The sequence below is a fragment of the Trematomus bernacchii genome, unplaced genomic scaffold (assembly GCF_902827165.1).
Source record: "Trematomus bernacchii unplaced genomic scaffold, fTreBer1.1, whole genome shotgun sequence".
In the NCBI taxonomy this organism is placed as follows: Eukaryota; Metazoa; Chordata; class Actinopteri; order Perciformes; family Nototheniidae; genus Trematomus; species Trematomus bernacchii.
The window spans coordinates 4641640-4661185 of record NW_022987739.1 but is presented as its reverse complement, the minus strand read 5'-3'; the positions used below and the strand labels follow the sequence as shown (position 1 = coordinate 4661185).

General features: G+C 42.0%; 1 protein-coding gene across 6 annotated transcripts in view; it reads right to left on the bottom strand.

Moving 5' to 3' along the window:
* The window catches only part of celf5a (cugbp, Elav-like family member 5a), a 178909-nt gene that overhangs the window by 31344 nt on the left and 128019 nt on the right, over nt 1–19546 (bottom strand). For all 6 annotated transcript variants that reach the window (XM_034147885.1, XM_034147886.1, XM_034147887.1 and 3 more), the window contains exon 4: nt 1772–1900. In XM_034147885.1, the coding sequence (XP_034003776.1) occupies nt 1772–1900 (129 nt within the window). The remainder of the gene's footprint in view (nt 1–1771; nt 1901–19546) is intronic.

Sequence of the window (19546 nt, the reverse complement as noted above, 5' to 3'; positions counted from 1 at the left end):
CATGTGTGTGCAGATTTGAAGTCTCTGGATCAAGTCAATTAAACTTTAGGAGGAAACCAAAAAAAGCTGTTACAACTGAACCGGGGGCTGTTGCCGTGAGGCAGCAGGACCAACTCCTGAGCCGCTATCCCCATTTATAATTATACCCTATTTCACCTAATTTCATTTTAAGTTTCTTTTCTATTCTCATTTAATCTTTCATACTTTATTCTTCTTATCATCTGTACTGCTTGACCCAGCAGCCCTGCCATTCTTCCGCTCTTAATGGGCTTACCCCTGTGGACACCAGCCAATCAAGATGCCCATTCAGCTGTCAAACCACTACCTCCTACTGAGATATGGATAGAAAAGAGCTAGAGATCAGCATGACCTGTACAAGGACTTTGCTGGAGCAGTACAAACTATGCCAATATAATTATGAATTTAACTCTTAATATACTGTGCAACCTGCAGTGTGCATCACACACAACTGTGCAAGAACTAGAGAACAAAACCTTTTCTGCTATTAAACTTAAAGTCATGTCGGCACACATTGGATTTTGTGCAACACAAAACCTGTTTTTGTCAGCAAGGTCTTTTATTCTTCCAGGTCTTTATTAGAAAATGTGATAGTGTACTTTTTCTAGAGCCACAAAGAGAAATGCAATGTCCAGGGACGAATGTTTACTTTAAATTAAATGTAGCAATACCACAGAGAGGAAATACTTACTTACAAGAAATGTTTACATTTCAGTGAAGTACAAGTATAAAGTAGCATAAAAAGTGAATACTAATGTAAAGTAGGGCTTGAGTACTTGGGAATTGTACTGAGTAAATGTACATGGTTGCTTTGCAGCCCTGTCATCTCTCTCGGCTGCCACGTCCTCACAGCAGGGACATTTGAATCGTTTTGACATCCATCTTTCCCGTCTCCTCCAAACCACGGCAGTCATACCGCTCTGGCTTCAAACCCCCTTAGATATAATTCCACAACAATTTCCTTAAGCGCTGGCTGGGGAAAGGGCTCTTTGCTGCGCGTCAAGGGAATTGATGTCTTCAAAAAGTTTTTGGCTGTCTTAAAAGCGCCTGCAAGATATCAACACTACAGTACCGGAGTAACAGTAAGGGCCTGCAGTACATCCATAGGACTAAATGCTTTAAATTAACACTGACAAAAATAAAATGAGGACTGTGACAGAATAGAAATCCTAGCTTTGAAATGCAGAGTTTTTTCAGAAAAGAGTGCTGAGCAAGAGTTTGTAATGGCAAACTCAGCATTAAAAATGACTAGCATTTTATGAATCCTTGCTATATTTGATGGGTTCACAATTACCTTAAAAGAAGAAGGATGTTTCTACCATATAACTTGGTTTTCTATCTTGCCTTTGGATTTTAAAACATATTAAACATAAATATATATGTTAATCTGCCCTGTCTGTCTTCAAACAAAGATTATATTTAAAACATGCCAAGATCACTGCAGTGAGAGTTGCCAAATACATTTTGTTGTACTTTGATTCACTCATCTTCTGTCATACATGATAATTATAAAAGACATACATCAATCAAATGTGTTTGACATACATTGGCTTTACTATTTTCCCCTGCCTGCTTCTGGCTAGCACATCAACCAGAATGGTGATAGAATGTGTGTAATTATGTGCCATTTGACCTATATCTGGGACATATGTCACATACATTTTCCGTACCCCAGCTGACTTAGACACGTACTCACATTGTCACTTCTTCTGTCAGTGACCTAAATAATGCTGACAACTGTATGGCTACCTACCTTTGCTGTTTCCGTCAGGACCTCTTAGGACCGTGCACTCCTCGATGACTCCGTAGGGTTCGAAGAGGCGGTAAACATCCTCCTCGGTCTGCTGTTTGTTCAGCATCCCAACAAACAACTTCCTGTCTTCTGGAACAAAACAAGACAAAGAGACAAAAAGGTTAAATTATAACTTTGACCTCAATTACTAATCCAATTTGAGAACATACAGAAGTGAAATGTCGTTCATTGTTCTTTTGAGTTTAATTTAAAGCAAGTGTCTTTTTTTTTCCACGGAAGCAAACACAGATATAGTCTTGTTCTATTCAACGGCTTGAGTCACATTGCATTATCTCTCTTCCAAGACTGATCATTTTAATCTCTAGTATAACTGGGTTTAGTCCCACATGGGCACATAGTATACTGTAGCTGCTGGGGGTAAGTGAGTGGTCAGGGGCTGGGGGAAGAGCAATGGGAGAACTAATGAAGAGATTTCACACACAACACACACACACACACACACAAAGACCCAAGACAATGAGCAAGTCTTTGGTCCTTTAAAAGCACCAGGGGCTCTAGGCTCCAACCTCCTACACACCACACTGTGAGGCTGGAAACTGACGCTCTCTCTCTCCCTGTTCTGCTTCCCTTTTTCTCTCGCTGATTCCACATTTTTCAACCTCATTCTTTTTCAACTGCCTCCTTCCCTTCCTCTCTTTATCACTCTCTTACTCAACTAATTGCTGCTGATCCAGTGTTTTTTGTGTAGCCAGAGAAATATTTCAGTATGCTCTTCAGTGAACAATGGCGTGTCTTCTCCTGCGAGCATCGGAGGCTGGGAGACATGCCATGAATAACGCTGCATTTTCAATAGATAGCCTGTATGCTATTGAGTTCTGTTAAATGCTGTGGGATCTGATCTTTACCTTGACCTGACACACTGTGTTTACTGATGTACTCCGGCCTTGTATGATTAATGCTGCAGTGCAGAGAGTCTCTGCTGGCGGCAGAAGCACTAAAACCTTCCCTTTATACAGATTGTTTCTCCAACTCTGACCTGTGAAGCCACAGTGGAAACACCGAGCGAGAAACACGACTAGCGGCTGCTGCTGTGAAGAGGTAGAGAGCGGTAGAAATCCCTGATAGAGGTTTTGCACAGAGTCAGGGTGACAAGTGACGACTACTGAGTGTGTCGCGTTGTGGTCGTTCTCTGACCCAGACACAAGGCGATACCCACAATCCTGCATCGGGCACGGCAGAGTGCTTGGGATTCGCCGCTTCGGCACTCAGCACCACCAATGATGCACCTTTGAAATAATCTTCCCTGTCAGAGCGTTGTCTAGGGAGGGGCATCCCTGGTGCTGACTCCTTATTGCAAGTGGCAGGATCAGAGGCTACGTATCAAAACGGAAGTGATGCAATGTGACATCTGTCAGGGTGGATTGGAGAGCATTTATCTGCAAAAAAAAAGGAAAGCCCTGAACTGGAAAATGAAAGGCCAAGATGGTCCTTCCTTTTGCTGGAGGGAGAATATAAATTCTGAGGTTGGAATGCGGAGAGATGAGTCGAGGGAGGGGGGGGGGGGGGGGGGGGGGGAGGGGCTCCACTGCACACATTTCCCTGAATGCCGCCAGACCTCATATACCCTTCTGTTTATAGATGGAGAGCCACACGCAGCACACAGAACTAGCCGCGCAACCGCTGTCGCCCTTTGCGTTCCCCCCTACTTCAACTCCTTTTTTCAAGTAGATGATGGGGGTTCTGACAAGTTTTGAATTAATGCATGACCCCATAAATTTCATATGAGCCACACTCTGAAGATCATTCTCAGAACAGCTCATACGTGGCTTGTCTTAAAATACGACACCTCATCCATCCTTCAGCGGAAAGATTACTAACGGGCACGTCTCCTCCTGCTGAATGAAATAATATTTATAAGACTCCAAGAACAGCGGGATCATCGGCCACTATATATCACATTCCTATATAATACTGGCGAGGAACATAAAAGACTAACACAGTGAAGTCATGTCAGTCGGCTGGCTTTTTGCATGACATCCAAAAAAGATACTAAGCAAGGAAGACTTATTTGACTGTATTATTTTTTTTTCAGGTGCATTTTGTAAGAGTTTGTCATCTGTGGGCCAGAGAGAGATGGAGTGCATGTTCTGCAAAGTGACTGCAATTTGAAAACAGGCTAACAACACATGAAAACAGATAATCGAGAAGAGATCTGTTCCACCGTCTAGGATTCTGCTGTGGCTGCTCTGAACTAAAATGCTACCTTGGGAATTCAGGTGTTGTGTTCATCGCCCATAGAAACATTATCTCATTTATCTACAACACTGCAGCACAGGGCAGTGTGCACACAGACATACAGAGAGTGCAAAACACCTACAGTCATTTACACAAATCTGAAGGGGGAGGAACAAAAAGCAGCAAAAGAGGGAGAGAAAAATGTACATGCACAAACTGGGATACACTTTCACATTCTTACAGAGAGGATTACGGATCCCCCGCCGTGACCACACACACAGTCGACACACAAAGAGCTGCATGTCCCACTGTTAGCCATCACCAAATACTAATTGATTTCTTCTTTAGAGCAGATATGAGTGTTAGTCTAAATTGTGTTTTTCAGTAAACATACAGAATTTGACAGAGAATTACAAAGCTAACAGCCATAAATGCTATCAAAACTTCCATCCAACTGCGACACAAATCTCAAACTATCTCATTTTTGGTCAAGATCTGATCTGATTATGCTGCTGCTAGCAACGTTTTCAGGTACCTGTGTGAAGGCGTCCACAACCTATGTTCTTCAGTTTTGAATTTAACCAGATAGTAAGACTTCACAAAACTCAGCTTAATTCAGTCTAGCCAAAGAGCGTTTATCCTTCATCTGCAATTCAATCTCACATCTTTACATTCATGTCTATGCATCATTGATGCCGTACAGCACATGCAACATCTCTCTGCTCAGTGACATATTCCACATGTATGGGAACTGACCCCTAAACTGGGTACAGAAATCACCTCACTGAATATGTACAGCTACATATGTAATCATAACATGCAGCTAACAACAAACAACGTAATCCCCCAAAAACGTGCCTAATTTTCTCTGTGTAATATAAATCGATTCAATCCTTGTACAGGTAAGCTCCTTTGCTCTGGACTTTTAAGCCGAAGTCAACTGTGTTTTACATGAACAGGAAGTCATGAAAATAGTTTTTCTGATTGAATCGTGTTTTTGTCTCAGTGAGTTGAACTGTCAGTCACACGCAACCCTGCAGCATTCTGTAAAGCTGAGATGTTCAAATGTGATTAGCAGCAAATGCTGTTTCCGAGTGCTCCTTTTCTCTTTTGCAGCTTTAAAAAACTGCTGAGTCATGTCTCTGTTCCAGCTACTCACCTGTAGTAAATGCCTTCTACTGTATCGATGAATACCAAATAAGACAAGAAATTATGAGTTGTTTTTCAGCGGGGCCCAGAGAGCATGACTAGCATCTTAAATTAGAGCGCTATAGTGTAAACAGTGAAATGTCATCACCTAAACAATTCGGGGTCTAATAACCAGCAGCTACTTCACTGTGAAAACTGTGCAGCATGCTGGCATTAATATGCATTTACAGCTCACTGTGGCAGAGTACTGTATGCAACTTCATTGTGACACTCCGCAGCTATTTTGAAATTCACCCCCCCCCCATCATGTTTAATTTACTCTGGGTTACTAAACAGATGCTTGTTTAGAATAAATGCATTGGAAATTAAACTCTGGAATAATGAAATGGCAGAGAGCTGCCTGGTTATACATACTGAAGATTACCGGCTCCATGTGGACCCTTTTCTAATCAATATAAGCTTTTTAGTATAAGTGCATTGGCCTTGGAGACACTGCACAAAAGCAACTTATATCAGTAATATTTCATATCTTAATTCCTCATGATGTAGTCTGACTATCACAGCACGCACATAACAAACAATAACACTGTAATTCCCTCCCTGTAAACATGCTCCGAATACCTTCTCCTGTTACATAATGTTAATTTTCGCTGGAAGTTTGAAGGATATCCTGTCCACACGGCATACAGTATGCACTTTTCTGCAGCACAGTCCAGTATACCGGAGACTTATTACTGTATGCTCCATCATAACAATGCAGACTGCTGAGGATTTTGAGAGTGAAATGAGACCTATTGAATAGCAATGGGGCAGAGTAGGAGTTTCTTTTGGAGCAACAAGAGAAAGAAAGAAAAGTGGAGAGCTAGGAGAAGCAGAGATGTAGAGAAAGAATAAGTGGGAGGGGGGGGGGGGGGGGGAGGTGAGGGGGGAGGCTGAATGTGTAGGAGACTGAGGACTGTAAGTTGATGTGCATACAGTCCTGCAGTCCTTGATAAGCCGGGACGGATGAAAGAGGTGCCCCGTTGCAGTTGGTAAATCATTCTCGGGGGGGCGGGGGTGGGAGGAGACCGAGAGGGGGGGGGGGGGAGGGATGGCAATGGGTGTGATGCGGGGGTAAGAAAGCATACTCGACTGCCTGAGGTGCTCTCTGGTTTTTTCAAATGTCCCTTCTCTGTTTGTCTATTTCTCAATCGTTGCAACAGCGAGGGAGTGTAGCATGGAAAGAGGGAGAGGGATATTATGACAGAGAGAGGGTGCAAGGGAGAGAAAAAGCACTTGTCAGAAGGATGGGGGGGGGTTGCTATGACAACTACTTATACAGCGAGCTGTCAGTCATGTTTCATTGGAGTTTGGAGAGGAGGAGAGGAATGGAGGGAGGAGAGGAGTGAGGAAAGGAGGGGTTGGAGAGGGGTCATTTCTCCATCTGTCTCCCGGGCCCCAGTGTAAATTTGTCTGTCAGGCTTTGAGATAAGGACAAATTATGAACAATATTAGCTGGCTGATAAAAAAAAAGGAACAATAATGAATGGATAAATATATTAAAACCAAATGAGATAGCATCCAGGCAGAAACAGGGGCCCTGAAAAGCCATCCAGGTTTTCTCATTTGGAGGGCAAGATAAGAGCTGTGAGGAGGGGAAGGATCCACCGTATTAGAGCTATAGCTACTGTAGCGTACTTCCTTGTCAAAAGGAAGAAAGAAAGAATCGAAATCACTTTGTAGCCGGAAAACCAAACATCGTGGCTTCCTCTCTCTCCTCCACAAGCCTATTATACTTCTCCAATGAGCAGGGTGCCACACAATAACAGGGTCAGCATGTGTTCAAGCATACAAAAACACAGACAGAATGGAATGAAATTAATTAACCCTAAGAGATCACAATGCTTAGCCAGTGGAATTTAATCCAATTTATTACATATAGGGATCTAACTGGTTGCATTAATGAGATGGTGAATGGATGTGTGTGTACATACAGTAGTGTAGGTTTGCCCTCTTGTGCATAGTTGTGCTAAAGGGCTTCCTTTCCATGCAGTAAGGGATCCGTGGTAGACTGGGAGAGACCAACAAGCGAGGGACTCTGAGGTTTGGCAGAGCCTTAGGGTGAGAGAACCCTGCCAAATTAACTCCTGAATAATGAGCCTTTTATGTGTCAGTGGCGAGAGCACGGTCGTGTATTTTGTCACTGCCACTTCAGACAGAACCGAGATAGCACGTTTCCACCGGCACATCATCAACGGAGAAAGAAATGTGGGCTGATAGAAGACTTTGTTTACCAATTTCTAAAGTAAATTAGCACTCCTGTGTGTATGTGTTGTATTTGCAGCTGTCTTTTGAAGTTTGCATGCTAACCCACAGAGTTGACAGCACACACTGTAAGGCCTACCATGCACCGGGCCTAATGAGCTGCCTTATTAGCGCCGTTTCCTCACAACTTTGGAGATGTTGCCTGGAAACAGCATTGAAAAGAAAACAATACTGCAGATCTAACCAAAGGGCCATGGGCTATTTCAACAACCAAACAATGCAATATGGGACTAATGGTGAAACAAATATGATTAAACACAAAATACAAAGAGAATTATAAAGACTGATCCAACACTTATTCATATATCAATGTTAATGTTATATTTCATTGTGATGCTTGCCAAGGTTGCCCGTAAACAGCCATGTTGTTCATGTATTCAGTGTTTAATTCAATAAGACATGCTCCTTTTAACAGAAGCTACAAGGAGGACCCGCTTCTTTCAACTCCAGCAGCACCTATGATGACACCGGCTTGATTTCATGTCATAGTTTCATCATTTTGGTGTCAAGGCTGCTCTTGGCTGACACCCATAAAAGCCATCAGTAAAAACGCCATTTAGCGCTGCGTGCAGGGCCTTGCAGCAGAAACAGCGCATCCTTCACTAAGCACCCCTCTGGGATGGATTAGGCTTCACTGCTTTCACATACATGTAAGTACACGTACGAGTGACACAAGGTTGCTCATATGCGTAAACACTGTAAATATGCTGGCAACATACAAAGAAACATACGCACACACTTCCATACAGGCTGTCAGAGAAATAGAACGCCTTACAAATACACGCAGCTATATCAACCGGCACGCATACAGGAACATATACAGTACATAATGTGCTGTATACATACAAAATATACGGTATCAAGAGACATCTACGCTTTCCACAAACAAACATCACTGCAGTGGGAGGTTGATCTTGGTAACTGTTGCATCAACTATCCCTATAGCGTATTTGCCAGGCCAAAGAGCCCGAGATCAAACCATAATGTGTTACCGAACAGCAGCCTCACGGGGAGATAGCTTCCACATTCCAGCTGTACACCAACCGAGTCGATTCCATCTCAGAGGGGATTTGGAGACCAGTGATCATGAATTCTCTCTATGCCGTTGGCAGAAAGGATGATGGATATTGGAGATGACACCTTAAAGACTCACCCACATATCTGAGCATGCACACCCACGTGCACGCAGATATGTTCATACGTACATGTAAAAACACAAAGATGCACATGCAGCACACACGTACAGGACCTCCTGTATGTCACTCAATATTCTCACAAGAACTTGGCAGATTTTATGCATCAGTGCGATCTGATAGCTGCTCTGTTTGGGGACTTCAGCTGCATCTCGGCCCCTGCTGGATCCCTTTAACATATTACTGAACAACTACAGCCTACTGACTTCCCTCTTCTGTAAATGCACCATGTAAACTGAGGTGTAGGTATAACTGTTGGATGCATGTGTGTCTTTCTCTTTCTTTCCATACAGTCCTAGTCATCAGCCTCCACCCCCCCACCCCCCACCTAAGAACAGCTGAACAGAGAAGAATAGGAGAAGAAATGGCCTTAAAATATTTATCTCCACTGTTCACGTCTGAGCAAATTTACATTCAATATGATAACAAATGTGAAATATTACTCGCAGCCTTGTGTGGAATTCAGTGCATTACGGCTGCGGTCATAAATCCTGAAACTGCTGTGCAACGTGTGTACGTAGCTACTGTATATAAACATTTACAATATGGCAGTGCTATTTATATTGTCTCCCTTCATAATGCCATCTGAAGGGCACTTTGGCATCCGTTATAATATGGATTTTTTCTCCCCCATTTTCCCCCTATCCCATTTATTGCCATTCTTCTTCCCCGTCCAGATTGTGTTTCTATACAGTAGAATGGGCCTTTTACCTTTGGCAGTATTTAACACAGCGCTAGCCTGTTTCTTAATTATTTTCTCATGGCTCCGCTGACACTGATTCATGAGGGTAATGTTGGACACACCCCCTCGGCCAGCCCCCTCAACCAACCCCCACCTCCCTTCTCCTCCACGCACAGTTTCCCTCTCTTTCCTTCTCTTCCTTACAGTAGAGGTGCTTTTTTTGTTTTAATATCTGACATATTTTCCCCCTCTTTGTCTGGTGTACCATATTGTCACTCTCCTTCTGCTTTACTATCTCCATCTCCTTACTTTCTCTCATGTTACCTTGTCATTATCTTGGATAGCTAATGAGTTACCTTCATGGTAGCTCATTAGCCTTCATGGTTGCTCTAAAGTAATTACTTGTTTTTCTCATTTGGAAGGACAAAATTGACTACAGCAAGAGCAAACAAACTTCATTATACACTGAGCTAAACTGAGCCCCATGTGATATCCTGCTTCCCCTGATCTTATTGTGTTAAATATAGCGTGCACTACCAATATCCTGTCACCTCCTCACCTCTGCACAGCTGCAATATCAGAAAAATATAAACCCATGCTGGAACAAAAACTTCTATCTGAGGAAAGACAATGAAAAGGTTGACAGAATGAAAGTGTGAGATAATACCTAAAGGTTACAGCATTAACGCTGCAAAACGGCAAACAAAAGTAATAAAAGTAGAGAGAAATGCAGAAGAAAAAGATGATGAAAATGGTCTGCGAGCACGAGAGAGAGAGAAATGAAAGGGAGGAGGCTTAGGAGATAAAGAGCGAGGGGCCATGCCCAACTCCAGCTCAAGAGAGGGTGAGGATGTCCTAGAATATGGGCTATCTCTCTGAAGCTTTGTCTGCAAGAGCAACTGAGCTGGCAGATGACTTTGCTGCACATGGACAAAAGAGGCTTACAGGCCACCCTGCATGTCAGCTTTCCCCCGGCCAGTAGTGTGAGAGCTGTAGGGGAATATAGGGTGCGCTCAGGCCCTCACCTGCCGCGACCTACACAGACCTTGGAGAAAGTAGATTCAGATTTGCTCGCTATATGTGACATCAGCCAGCAGCTTCATTTTGCATATACTCCAGTTCAGTGCAGATCTCTGAAAAAACTGCAGTGTTAACAGTTATGAGGTGAGGAAATGCTGTATGAGGTAAAGTTGCAAGTACATAAATAAATACATAAGCCCTAAAGCATGTCACTGGTGTACTTTTATATTTTACCATTTCCATATTAATAGCTCGAGCAGAGACCTGATAGCAAGCGAGATGCTAAACTAAAAACTTTTTTACTCAGTAGCTGCCGTGTGCTTTTTGTATCGCCCCCTCTGTGGAGCTGATGTGACTGCAGGGGGTGAGTTAACCCTGTCCGTCACACTGACAGCCCAGCGCTGGTGGTCTTTAATTAGGAAGGTCAATCAGCACTTTTTTTTAGGGAATGTGATTCTAATGAAAGCATTTCAAAAACCAGGACAGGCGTAGTGGTTTGGAGGCCTACGGCAAACACGCGTACAGGACTTCCTCACACTCTTTTCTCACTTTTTTTAACTCTACTTGTCAGCTTGCACTGTCAAACTAATGAACTGCTGCGAAAGTTTTCAAAAGATATCTTCTATGTTACAGCTGCGAGAAAATACAGCATCTTGTACTGTCAATGATTTAACAATATATTGGCTGCTCTCTGGTTCCTGACACAATCCATAGATATAAAGATGTGAGTCTCTATCTACTGCTTTTTTTGGAAATTCATGTATTTTATCTTCTATTCCCATAAGAAATTCCCTTATTGTCCAACCGCACTCTACGTTGTTTCCTCCCACTAAGGTCAAAAAGCAGCCAGACCAAATGTGGCAGCTAACATCAGCCCTCTGCAGAGCGTACAGAGTTGTGAGACCGATAGAGACATATAAGAATAGCAACAGACATCTGTGTGTGCCTTGTGGCAAAAATGACCCCCACACTGTTCTCTATCACACACACACACACACACACACACACACACACACACACACACACACACACACACACACACACACACACACCACACCACACACACACACACACACACACACACACACACACACACACACACACACACACACACACACACACACACACTACACACACACACACACACACACACACACACACACACACACACACACACACACACACAGCTGTTTCTCCTCGGCTCTAATCGTCTTGACAGCCCATTTGTTTTCATTTCAATGATATTTTGCTTGATATCTAATGAAATAAATATCTATATATTGAACAAATCATCAAGAGGGGAGAGTGGAAATCTTCATAGGATGTCAGTTACATTTTCGCTCTGCTGTTTTGCTTCATGCATCAAATTTAATGGATAGCAAATCAACTAGTTTCCTGGCATGAATAGAGATGTATTGTAAAGCACACGCTGTCTGATGATGGAGCTTCTGAGACGTTAATTTTGAGATCTTACAAATGCAATCCATATCTTGGAATATGATATATATATTAAGGAATGGAGAAATGTGGATCTATGAAGTTAATACCCGATAGCATTGAACCACAAATTAGGGCAGCTCGATTATGGAAAAAATCATAATCTTGATTATTTGGGTCAATAATTGATATCACGATTATTAAAAAACGATTATCCATTTACTTTGAAAACATCAATTTATTGGAGAATTTTTTTTTTTAACAGTATGCTTTTAACAGTTGATTACCCTGAACTTTAAGTATAATTCAACTGAAAAAATGTATTTGAAAAAAAAAAAAAAGTAATAATAATAATAAAAAAATAATCGTTTTATTTAGATTACGTTGTTTTCGTAATCGTTGCAAGCCATAATCGTAATTGCGATTCAAATACGATTAATTGAGCAGCCCTATCACAAATAGGCTTATTTCTCTCACCAACTTAGACTAAACTATCAGGCAGGTGGCCTTTCCTCTGGCTCTCTATCTCTTCAGAGCTCATTCTCCCTCACTGACAAACCTTATAGTAAGCATTTGAATTCCCCCTGACCTTTACTGATCTCACCCAGGCAATTCTGCCGGTTGCTTAGGGCCAACACAAAATGAAATTTGAATTTCAGCTGAGAATCATTTAAGATGATCCTCTCTGTGCAGGGAAACTATGTTCTAGTTTGACTGCTGCCAACTGTCTAAATGGACTTCCCATACTAAGAGCTCCCTCTCTCTTGCCTATGGGACACATAAAGTCATTGTGAGTGTGTGTGAGGAGGGGGGAGACGGGGGGGGGAAGGGGGGGCACAACATCCCCAATACTCACATGCATGCACACATGGCACACGCTGGCACACAAATGGACATGCTCCAACTCTGAGACACTGAGCACCAGAGGGCTTTGTGTGCTGGGATGAGGAATGCGGTGTCAGCACGCACCACATGGAAGTTTAGAGGGGAGGAAAAAGCTAAATAGTCTAAAAAAGGGAGCGTGTGATGAAAAATGCAGGCGGGGGGAAAGGGGGACAGTGGCTCACAGTTGCCTGCGGATCCTCTCCTCTTTATCCTGTTGCCTTTACTGACAATGCTGTTTCTCTGACTGACCCCCCCCCCAACCCCCCACACACATACACACAATAAAGAAGTGACATTCAGACAAACTGTATGTACACACACTCGTATATGCAGACAACTTACTACAATTAATCTATGGCCACTCTGCTGCTAACGAATAGGTTTAATTAGTTGAGTCGTTTTTGTTGGCTTGGAGTGAGCGCTCCTCCGTTCTTTGGGGGCGTATCGGAGTTAGCGTTTTTGTCAGCTCTTGCGTACGGAGCACGACAAACATTGATGAGAGGAGAGACAGCTGAGGGTTGCTGTATTTGTGGGGCTAGCTGTGGAGTTTCGCGCTAAAAGGGCAGTATAGCCACCCGCTTATATGAATACAAATTATTAAAGGGGACCTATCATGCAAAATGCACTTTTGTACGTCTTTTATACATGAATATGTGTCCCCGGTGTTCCAGGGAACTCACCAAGTGTCAGAAAACACAACCCTCTCTATTTTCCTCCATACCCAAATCTCTAAAAACGGGGCTGCAACGGATCTGATACAGACTGATCCAGATTTGAACACGTTACTGACGTCAGTAAAGTGGCGCTACGGCTATTGGGCCAACTCTCCACCTATCAGGGGAATGTGGGGTTGGGCCACGGCCGGCCATTGCCGCTCGAAAGCGCTGGAGACGCTGTAGTACATATGCCAGGCCTGTAAGTGGCACTGTAGTCTGCCACAAAAGCAGCGAAGAAGACTTCCCGCGCATGGTTGCCCTTCTGTTTATTCTCCGCTGTGGCTCTTTTTCTCCCTCCCCGAGGCAAGCGTTTGCTCCCGATGCTGTAATTCAATGCAATCCCTCCCCGTCGAGGCAAGCACTGTAATTCTCTCCGGTTAGTCCACCAGCAGATGACAAACACCCACCTCTCCGCCTCTTCCAAGGAACGAGGGGACCGTGCGGCAGAGTTTCAGTTAGGTTTTTTTTCGCCGGTCAAGATGTCCGTTAAAGTTTAAATCTTCCGGACAAAATTAGAAAAGTGCCGGTCAAAGGTCTTCTTTGTTATTTATTGAGCTTTAAAACAAATGAATAACGACTCTATATAATAATATAATAAAACACGGAGGACGGAGATCTCCCCCCTCTTCTGACAGCCCAGCAGCTGTTCAGAGCACGCTCCCCTCTCCTGCAGGGGGGTGTGGTCAGCTGCAGCTCACAGAATCAGCCCCCTGCAAAAACAGTGCTGGAAAGAGCAAATGGAGCGAAATGAGGCTAAAATGCAGGATCTGTTTGGTATTTTGAAAAAAAAACTATATTTATATAGTTTATATAGGTATGGCCCGACAATATATTGTTCAAATATAGCATGATAGGTGTCCTTTAACTGTGCGCTCAGTCAATCAATTACAGATAATCATAGCAATTGATGTTGGATTTGGATGGTTTCTAAAATGATGTGATTGTTTGGGAGGTATTTTTTCGCGAAACTTATGCTTTACATCCCCATCATGCAAGAACCCATAGGCTTAAAGATCTTTAGTGTTGATCAAATGTCACTGGTGAAGCAAAAAAGAACCCATATGAGAAAACAGTAACACCCAAACAGTGAGGGTATATTTTAGTTTTCCTGTTATTCTGTAGTACTTCCAGGGAAACACAGAAGCACATATTACCTATAGCTTAACAACAACCCTATCATATCTTTCAGATCCACTGTTTTAGCAAAAAAACACAATATCAAGGTGACTTATCCCTATGTGTGCTTGATGATTTTTTGACATTGAATTACATCATTATAACATTGGAAAATACAAACTTACTATAAGGAACATACCTAACTCTGCCACAAGCTTTGGAGTGTAGCAACACAAATGTATTATGACAAAACGACATGTAACAAATGCTCAAAACAGTGCAACATGTTTTCTCTTGTTCAGGTGATGGAGAAACCTGCTGGCTGTCAATTTCAAGTCCGGTGATAGTTATAATCAAAGAAACCGTATTCTGTTCCACTCTCCCCCCGACTACCTTCACAAGACTCTCTAATCACACGGTAGAAGTGATGTAATGAGAGAGAAACATTGGCAATTACATATCCTGCAGAACAACTCAATCAGTTTTAACAACCTAAACCTTCCTGCCCACTAAAATCCATTCACATAATTCGCCTACATGAGAATGTGCACACAACACATATCCTTTTTTTTCTACTTCAAATATTTTGGGGTTATTTTTTACACACTGATGTCAGGTCGATCTGTCAAGAGTTTCTTCTATTGCATGTCGTCCTTTTCACTCCACAGCTGTCTGACAATGTTAATCTCCGTTGACAGAACACATTACAGAGCTTTAGAGGGGGAGAGGTTAGGCATCAACACAGAAAAGGAATTTAAATGGGTAAACCTCTTATAAGGCATCAACTTTTATGAGCAAATGCCCACTAGACTTAACCCTGCCCTTTCAAATTAATTTATTATGGCTTGTGCATATAGGCATGCTAATAACTGCAGTCCATGCTTAAGGTAATGGTGTATGCGTTACGTGTGTGTGTACAGCTGTATGTGGATATGATGGGGTGTGTTCACATCAAGCTAAGAAATTATTTTAATCTTCTCGGAGCTCCATCAGCAGTTTATCAACCGTGCCACCTTTACTGGGGGTTGGAGGGGGGGGGTGTATTGAAATGACTGGCAGGAGTCACAGAGGAGGGGTGTCTGCATTTCAAATATCAATTGGCGCTGTCAGCGTGGCCCGGTATGGTGAAGGATTATCTGAAATTAGTTTAGTTAATTCATAATCTTAAAGGGCAGTTGCTTTGCCGCTGATTAGTTATTGTACACACTTGTCAATTAGGGATCCCCGGGGAATCTGTCCCACGAGGACTGAAGCCGACATCAACACACACACACACACACACAGATGAGAAGAAAGGGAGGAGACAGACAGAGAGGCATGTGTGAAGGAGTGAAAGCAAAAGGATATACAGAAGAAGCTAGACCAAGGACAGACCGCAACCTAACATGTATCACTATGACATCTGTATAATAAATAAGAATAATAAAGCGTTATTGGTAAAGGACTTTTTATACACCAAGTGCAGCTCAAATAGCTTTAAAAGCATGGCACACATTATTAACTAAGACTAGAAATTCACTTTTCACACATTTGCTGCATATAAACATACAAAAATGTTCAAGCAACACAAGTTGGGAAAAGATATGATTATAAAAAATACATTTGGATCCAAAGGTTCACGACAGGTAACCCTATCTGTAAAATAAAGGACGACATAAGACACATATATAAAGAAAGACCAATTAAAAAGGGGATGTCGGTTATAAAAAGCTTATCTAAAATAATATGTCTTCAGCTGTCTTTTTTAAAATGTCTTTTTTTAAATGTTCCCGTGCAGAGTCGGGTGTTGTGTGGTTATAGATGTTTGGAATTAGAACAAATCAATGAGAGAGACTTCATACAAAGAGGCCAAGTGGAGGCCGTCACATTGACCTCTCCACAGGTTTCTATTCCCATAGTTACCGTTGCTACGATACTGGATTCCGCTCACCATGCTACACATGGACGAATAGAAAAACCCAGTCAGAGCCGACAGTGAACAGATATGTACTGAACATCGCTTCATGGATTCAAAGCAGATACATGTAAGGATTCCACATTTAAAGTTGAGTTTAAAGACATGGAGTTAAATGTAGGACTAAAACTGAGCTTCCTTCATTGATTTATTAACTGTATATTATTACAATAACTTAACATAGACTATAATAAGATGTCATACAACCTATAAAAAAACTATAAAAAGAAGGATAAACCTGTTTAGTTTGTTTACTTCATTCAGCAGTGAACTAAACTGAATTAAATCAGAAAATGCTGTTCTGGTTAATCTAGACATCTAAGGGGAAGGAGGAGAGGCCAATAATATTCAAGGATACAAAGTAAACACATGCTCATTGTACAAAAAAAACATGTATGTTTCCAGATACATATTTATAGAAAACGTTATGAAAATGTTTAAATGGACTTGTGAACGGGAAGCGAGGATGTGGCTTCTACAAACCAAAATCAACAATTAACATGTACAGTCTTTTGGTAAAAAAATGGCATTTTCCCGTCCCTGCTTTCTAATATAAAAACATGCTACGGTATATGTTTTGTCGCCACTGACGTTAACTTCAACAGTGGTGGTTAGTCCTGTTCCAAGGGACCCATATTACTGCTGGTTATAATCCTACTGGCTCCTACCGTATCCTTCCATAAAGTTAATTACGTCCACCTTTCATCCCAAGTGGAAACCTGTCCCTGATAAGGTGTTTGGAATGAAAAAGCTACCCATGTAATCCTATTGGGGCTGTGGCATTTCTACTCCTCATTTGCTAATGCTTTGTCTGTTTTATTCCCCCTAAAGACCCCCTAGTTGGTAGTAAGCAACCTCAACACCTCAGACATCTCTTACAGGGGCTTTAAGCCTGCATATCTGTGTGTGGAAAAAATCACTTTCAGAATCACCAGCAATCGACAAGAAGTAATTGCCTCTGTGAATTACAATTCGAATGGAATTTTGTCCGGGATATTACAATACATTTCTTGCTTTGATTTTCAGAGACAGAGAATGTTAAGTGAGTTTTTGTTGTCACTTTCTTTGGAGCCATTTAAAGGAAATCGATCGTAGGGCAACCTATATATGTTGCTTTCAATGTCGCTAAAGGAATTTAAGTGAGGAAAGGAGTAGCCACTGCCACATATATGAACAGTTTCAATGCACAGCTTCACAAAGATAAGCAGTGAAGCATAGTTTAAAGTCAAATCTTGTGTAGAATTGACAATACATGGAATATATTGTGTCACGTTGACCTGTGCCTGCCTCTTTTCACCCCTAAAACTACCTGCACTCACCGAAGCAATCCAACAAAATGTGACCCAATGTTCTCCATTTAACAGCAATGCCGACCCAAAGTGAATGGAGGGAGTGCAGACGGCAATGAAAAGAAGAAAGGGATTCCATAAATGCAAACCAAAGTGGTCTAAAATCACAGAGGTGAATGTAACCTTTGCAATGGAGGACATTGTTATTAGAGAAGCCAAAGTCAGAGCATTCATTTAACTGTCCTGACAGAAAAGGCTCTTCCCCATTAGTTTCACAGCTGACTTCTGAAAATACAAAGGGCGGGTATGGAAGAAATACAAATGCCAGAAAATGAAATAATAGAGTGTTTCTAAAATTTCCAATTCAATTTCCTCCTGCTGACCTGCAGTAACAAGAGAAATCAATGCAGCCGGGAGTAAAACATTCTGAAATGAAGGATGGCAAGAGCCTCCTTTTCCCCAAGCATAACCAAGGACCATCTTTGTTTTTGAAACATTACTCAGAAAAATAAATCACTCAGGAGGAAAAACACTGGCACTTTTGCTGTCTGCAGAAGAAGGCACACACACAGAAATACACACTCTGCTCCGAGTTTGCCTTAGAGAAATGGCATTAGTATATCACAGCTTTTGTTCCTCACTTCTTGCCCTGTACATCGGGTCCAGTCTAGTGCACATCGGACATTTTCAAAGCAAAGGACAGACTCGTTCCTGCACACAAATATATATAAACCTATGACAAAGTAACTTCAAGTGTCGGTAAAAGACTTACATAAACAAGGAAATCTGCACAAATGTCAATAAAAAAAAACTGTGATTTCATCCTATTTCCTGTCACATCTTGTTTTTTTACTGTCGTACCTATAATGGAGCAAAGTGAGAGATGCCTTTCCTTTCTGCCTACAGCGAAACAGATCTATCACCGGAGTGTCAACGCAACGATCTGGCCTTGCAGGACCGTGGTGTGAACACACCCTTCCCAGGTCTAAATTAAAATCCTTGATCAGAGGTGTTACCTGGGATTAACACAGGTGCTTCTACTCAGCAGAGGAGGCTTAGACAGGAGAGCCAGCCCAGAATTATAGCCACAACTTCTCTCTGGAGACTTCAAAGATGTAGGGATAATAAGGGAACGAGAGGGAGAGAATAAGTGCTGTCTCCATGGCAGCAGGTGATGGAGGCGCTGCCCTCGGAGACACTTAGAGTCTCACATCTGGTCTCTTCAACCAGAGAGCAGACCTCCAGCATCACTGCTTTATAATGTATGAAGAATATAACAATGTAAAGAAAGTTTCAAAAGTGTGGAGATAAATATAATTGAGGGAACTGTGCAGAGACTTTAGGCTTGCTCACACACTCATGTAAATGGTCAGATGTATTAATGTCCATGGTACCCTTTGTATGAATTACATTAACTTGACAACACATCATTTTATTTACCCCAATGTTACCAATGTGAGTTTACTTGATATTTACCCAGCATGCCTTCTGCGACTCCTGCGGAACGTTGTGAAATTTGGAAACAATATCAGCTCTGACAATGAGTAATAATGAATGAGATTTTATAAAATAAGCTGTTTAGTTGCATTATGGGTGCAGCATTTTTACCTTTTGACCCAAAAGGACTACTTGTCGGGATTCCTTCATTTTAAATCTGTCGAGGGAAGCCATTCAACATGACAAATGACAAGTCAGATTTAAAATATACGTGTGCAATCAATGTAAAAATCGAAGCTAACAACTATATAGAGTACAGTAGACAGTTTATTGGCGGACTGTGCAGCAACAAAAAGAA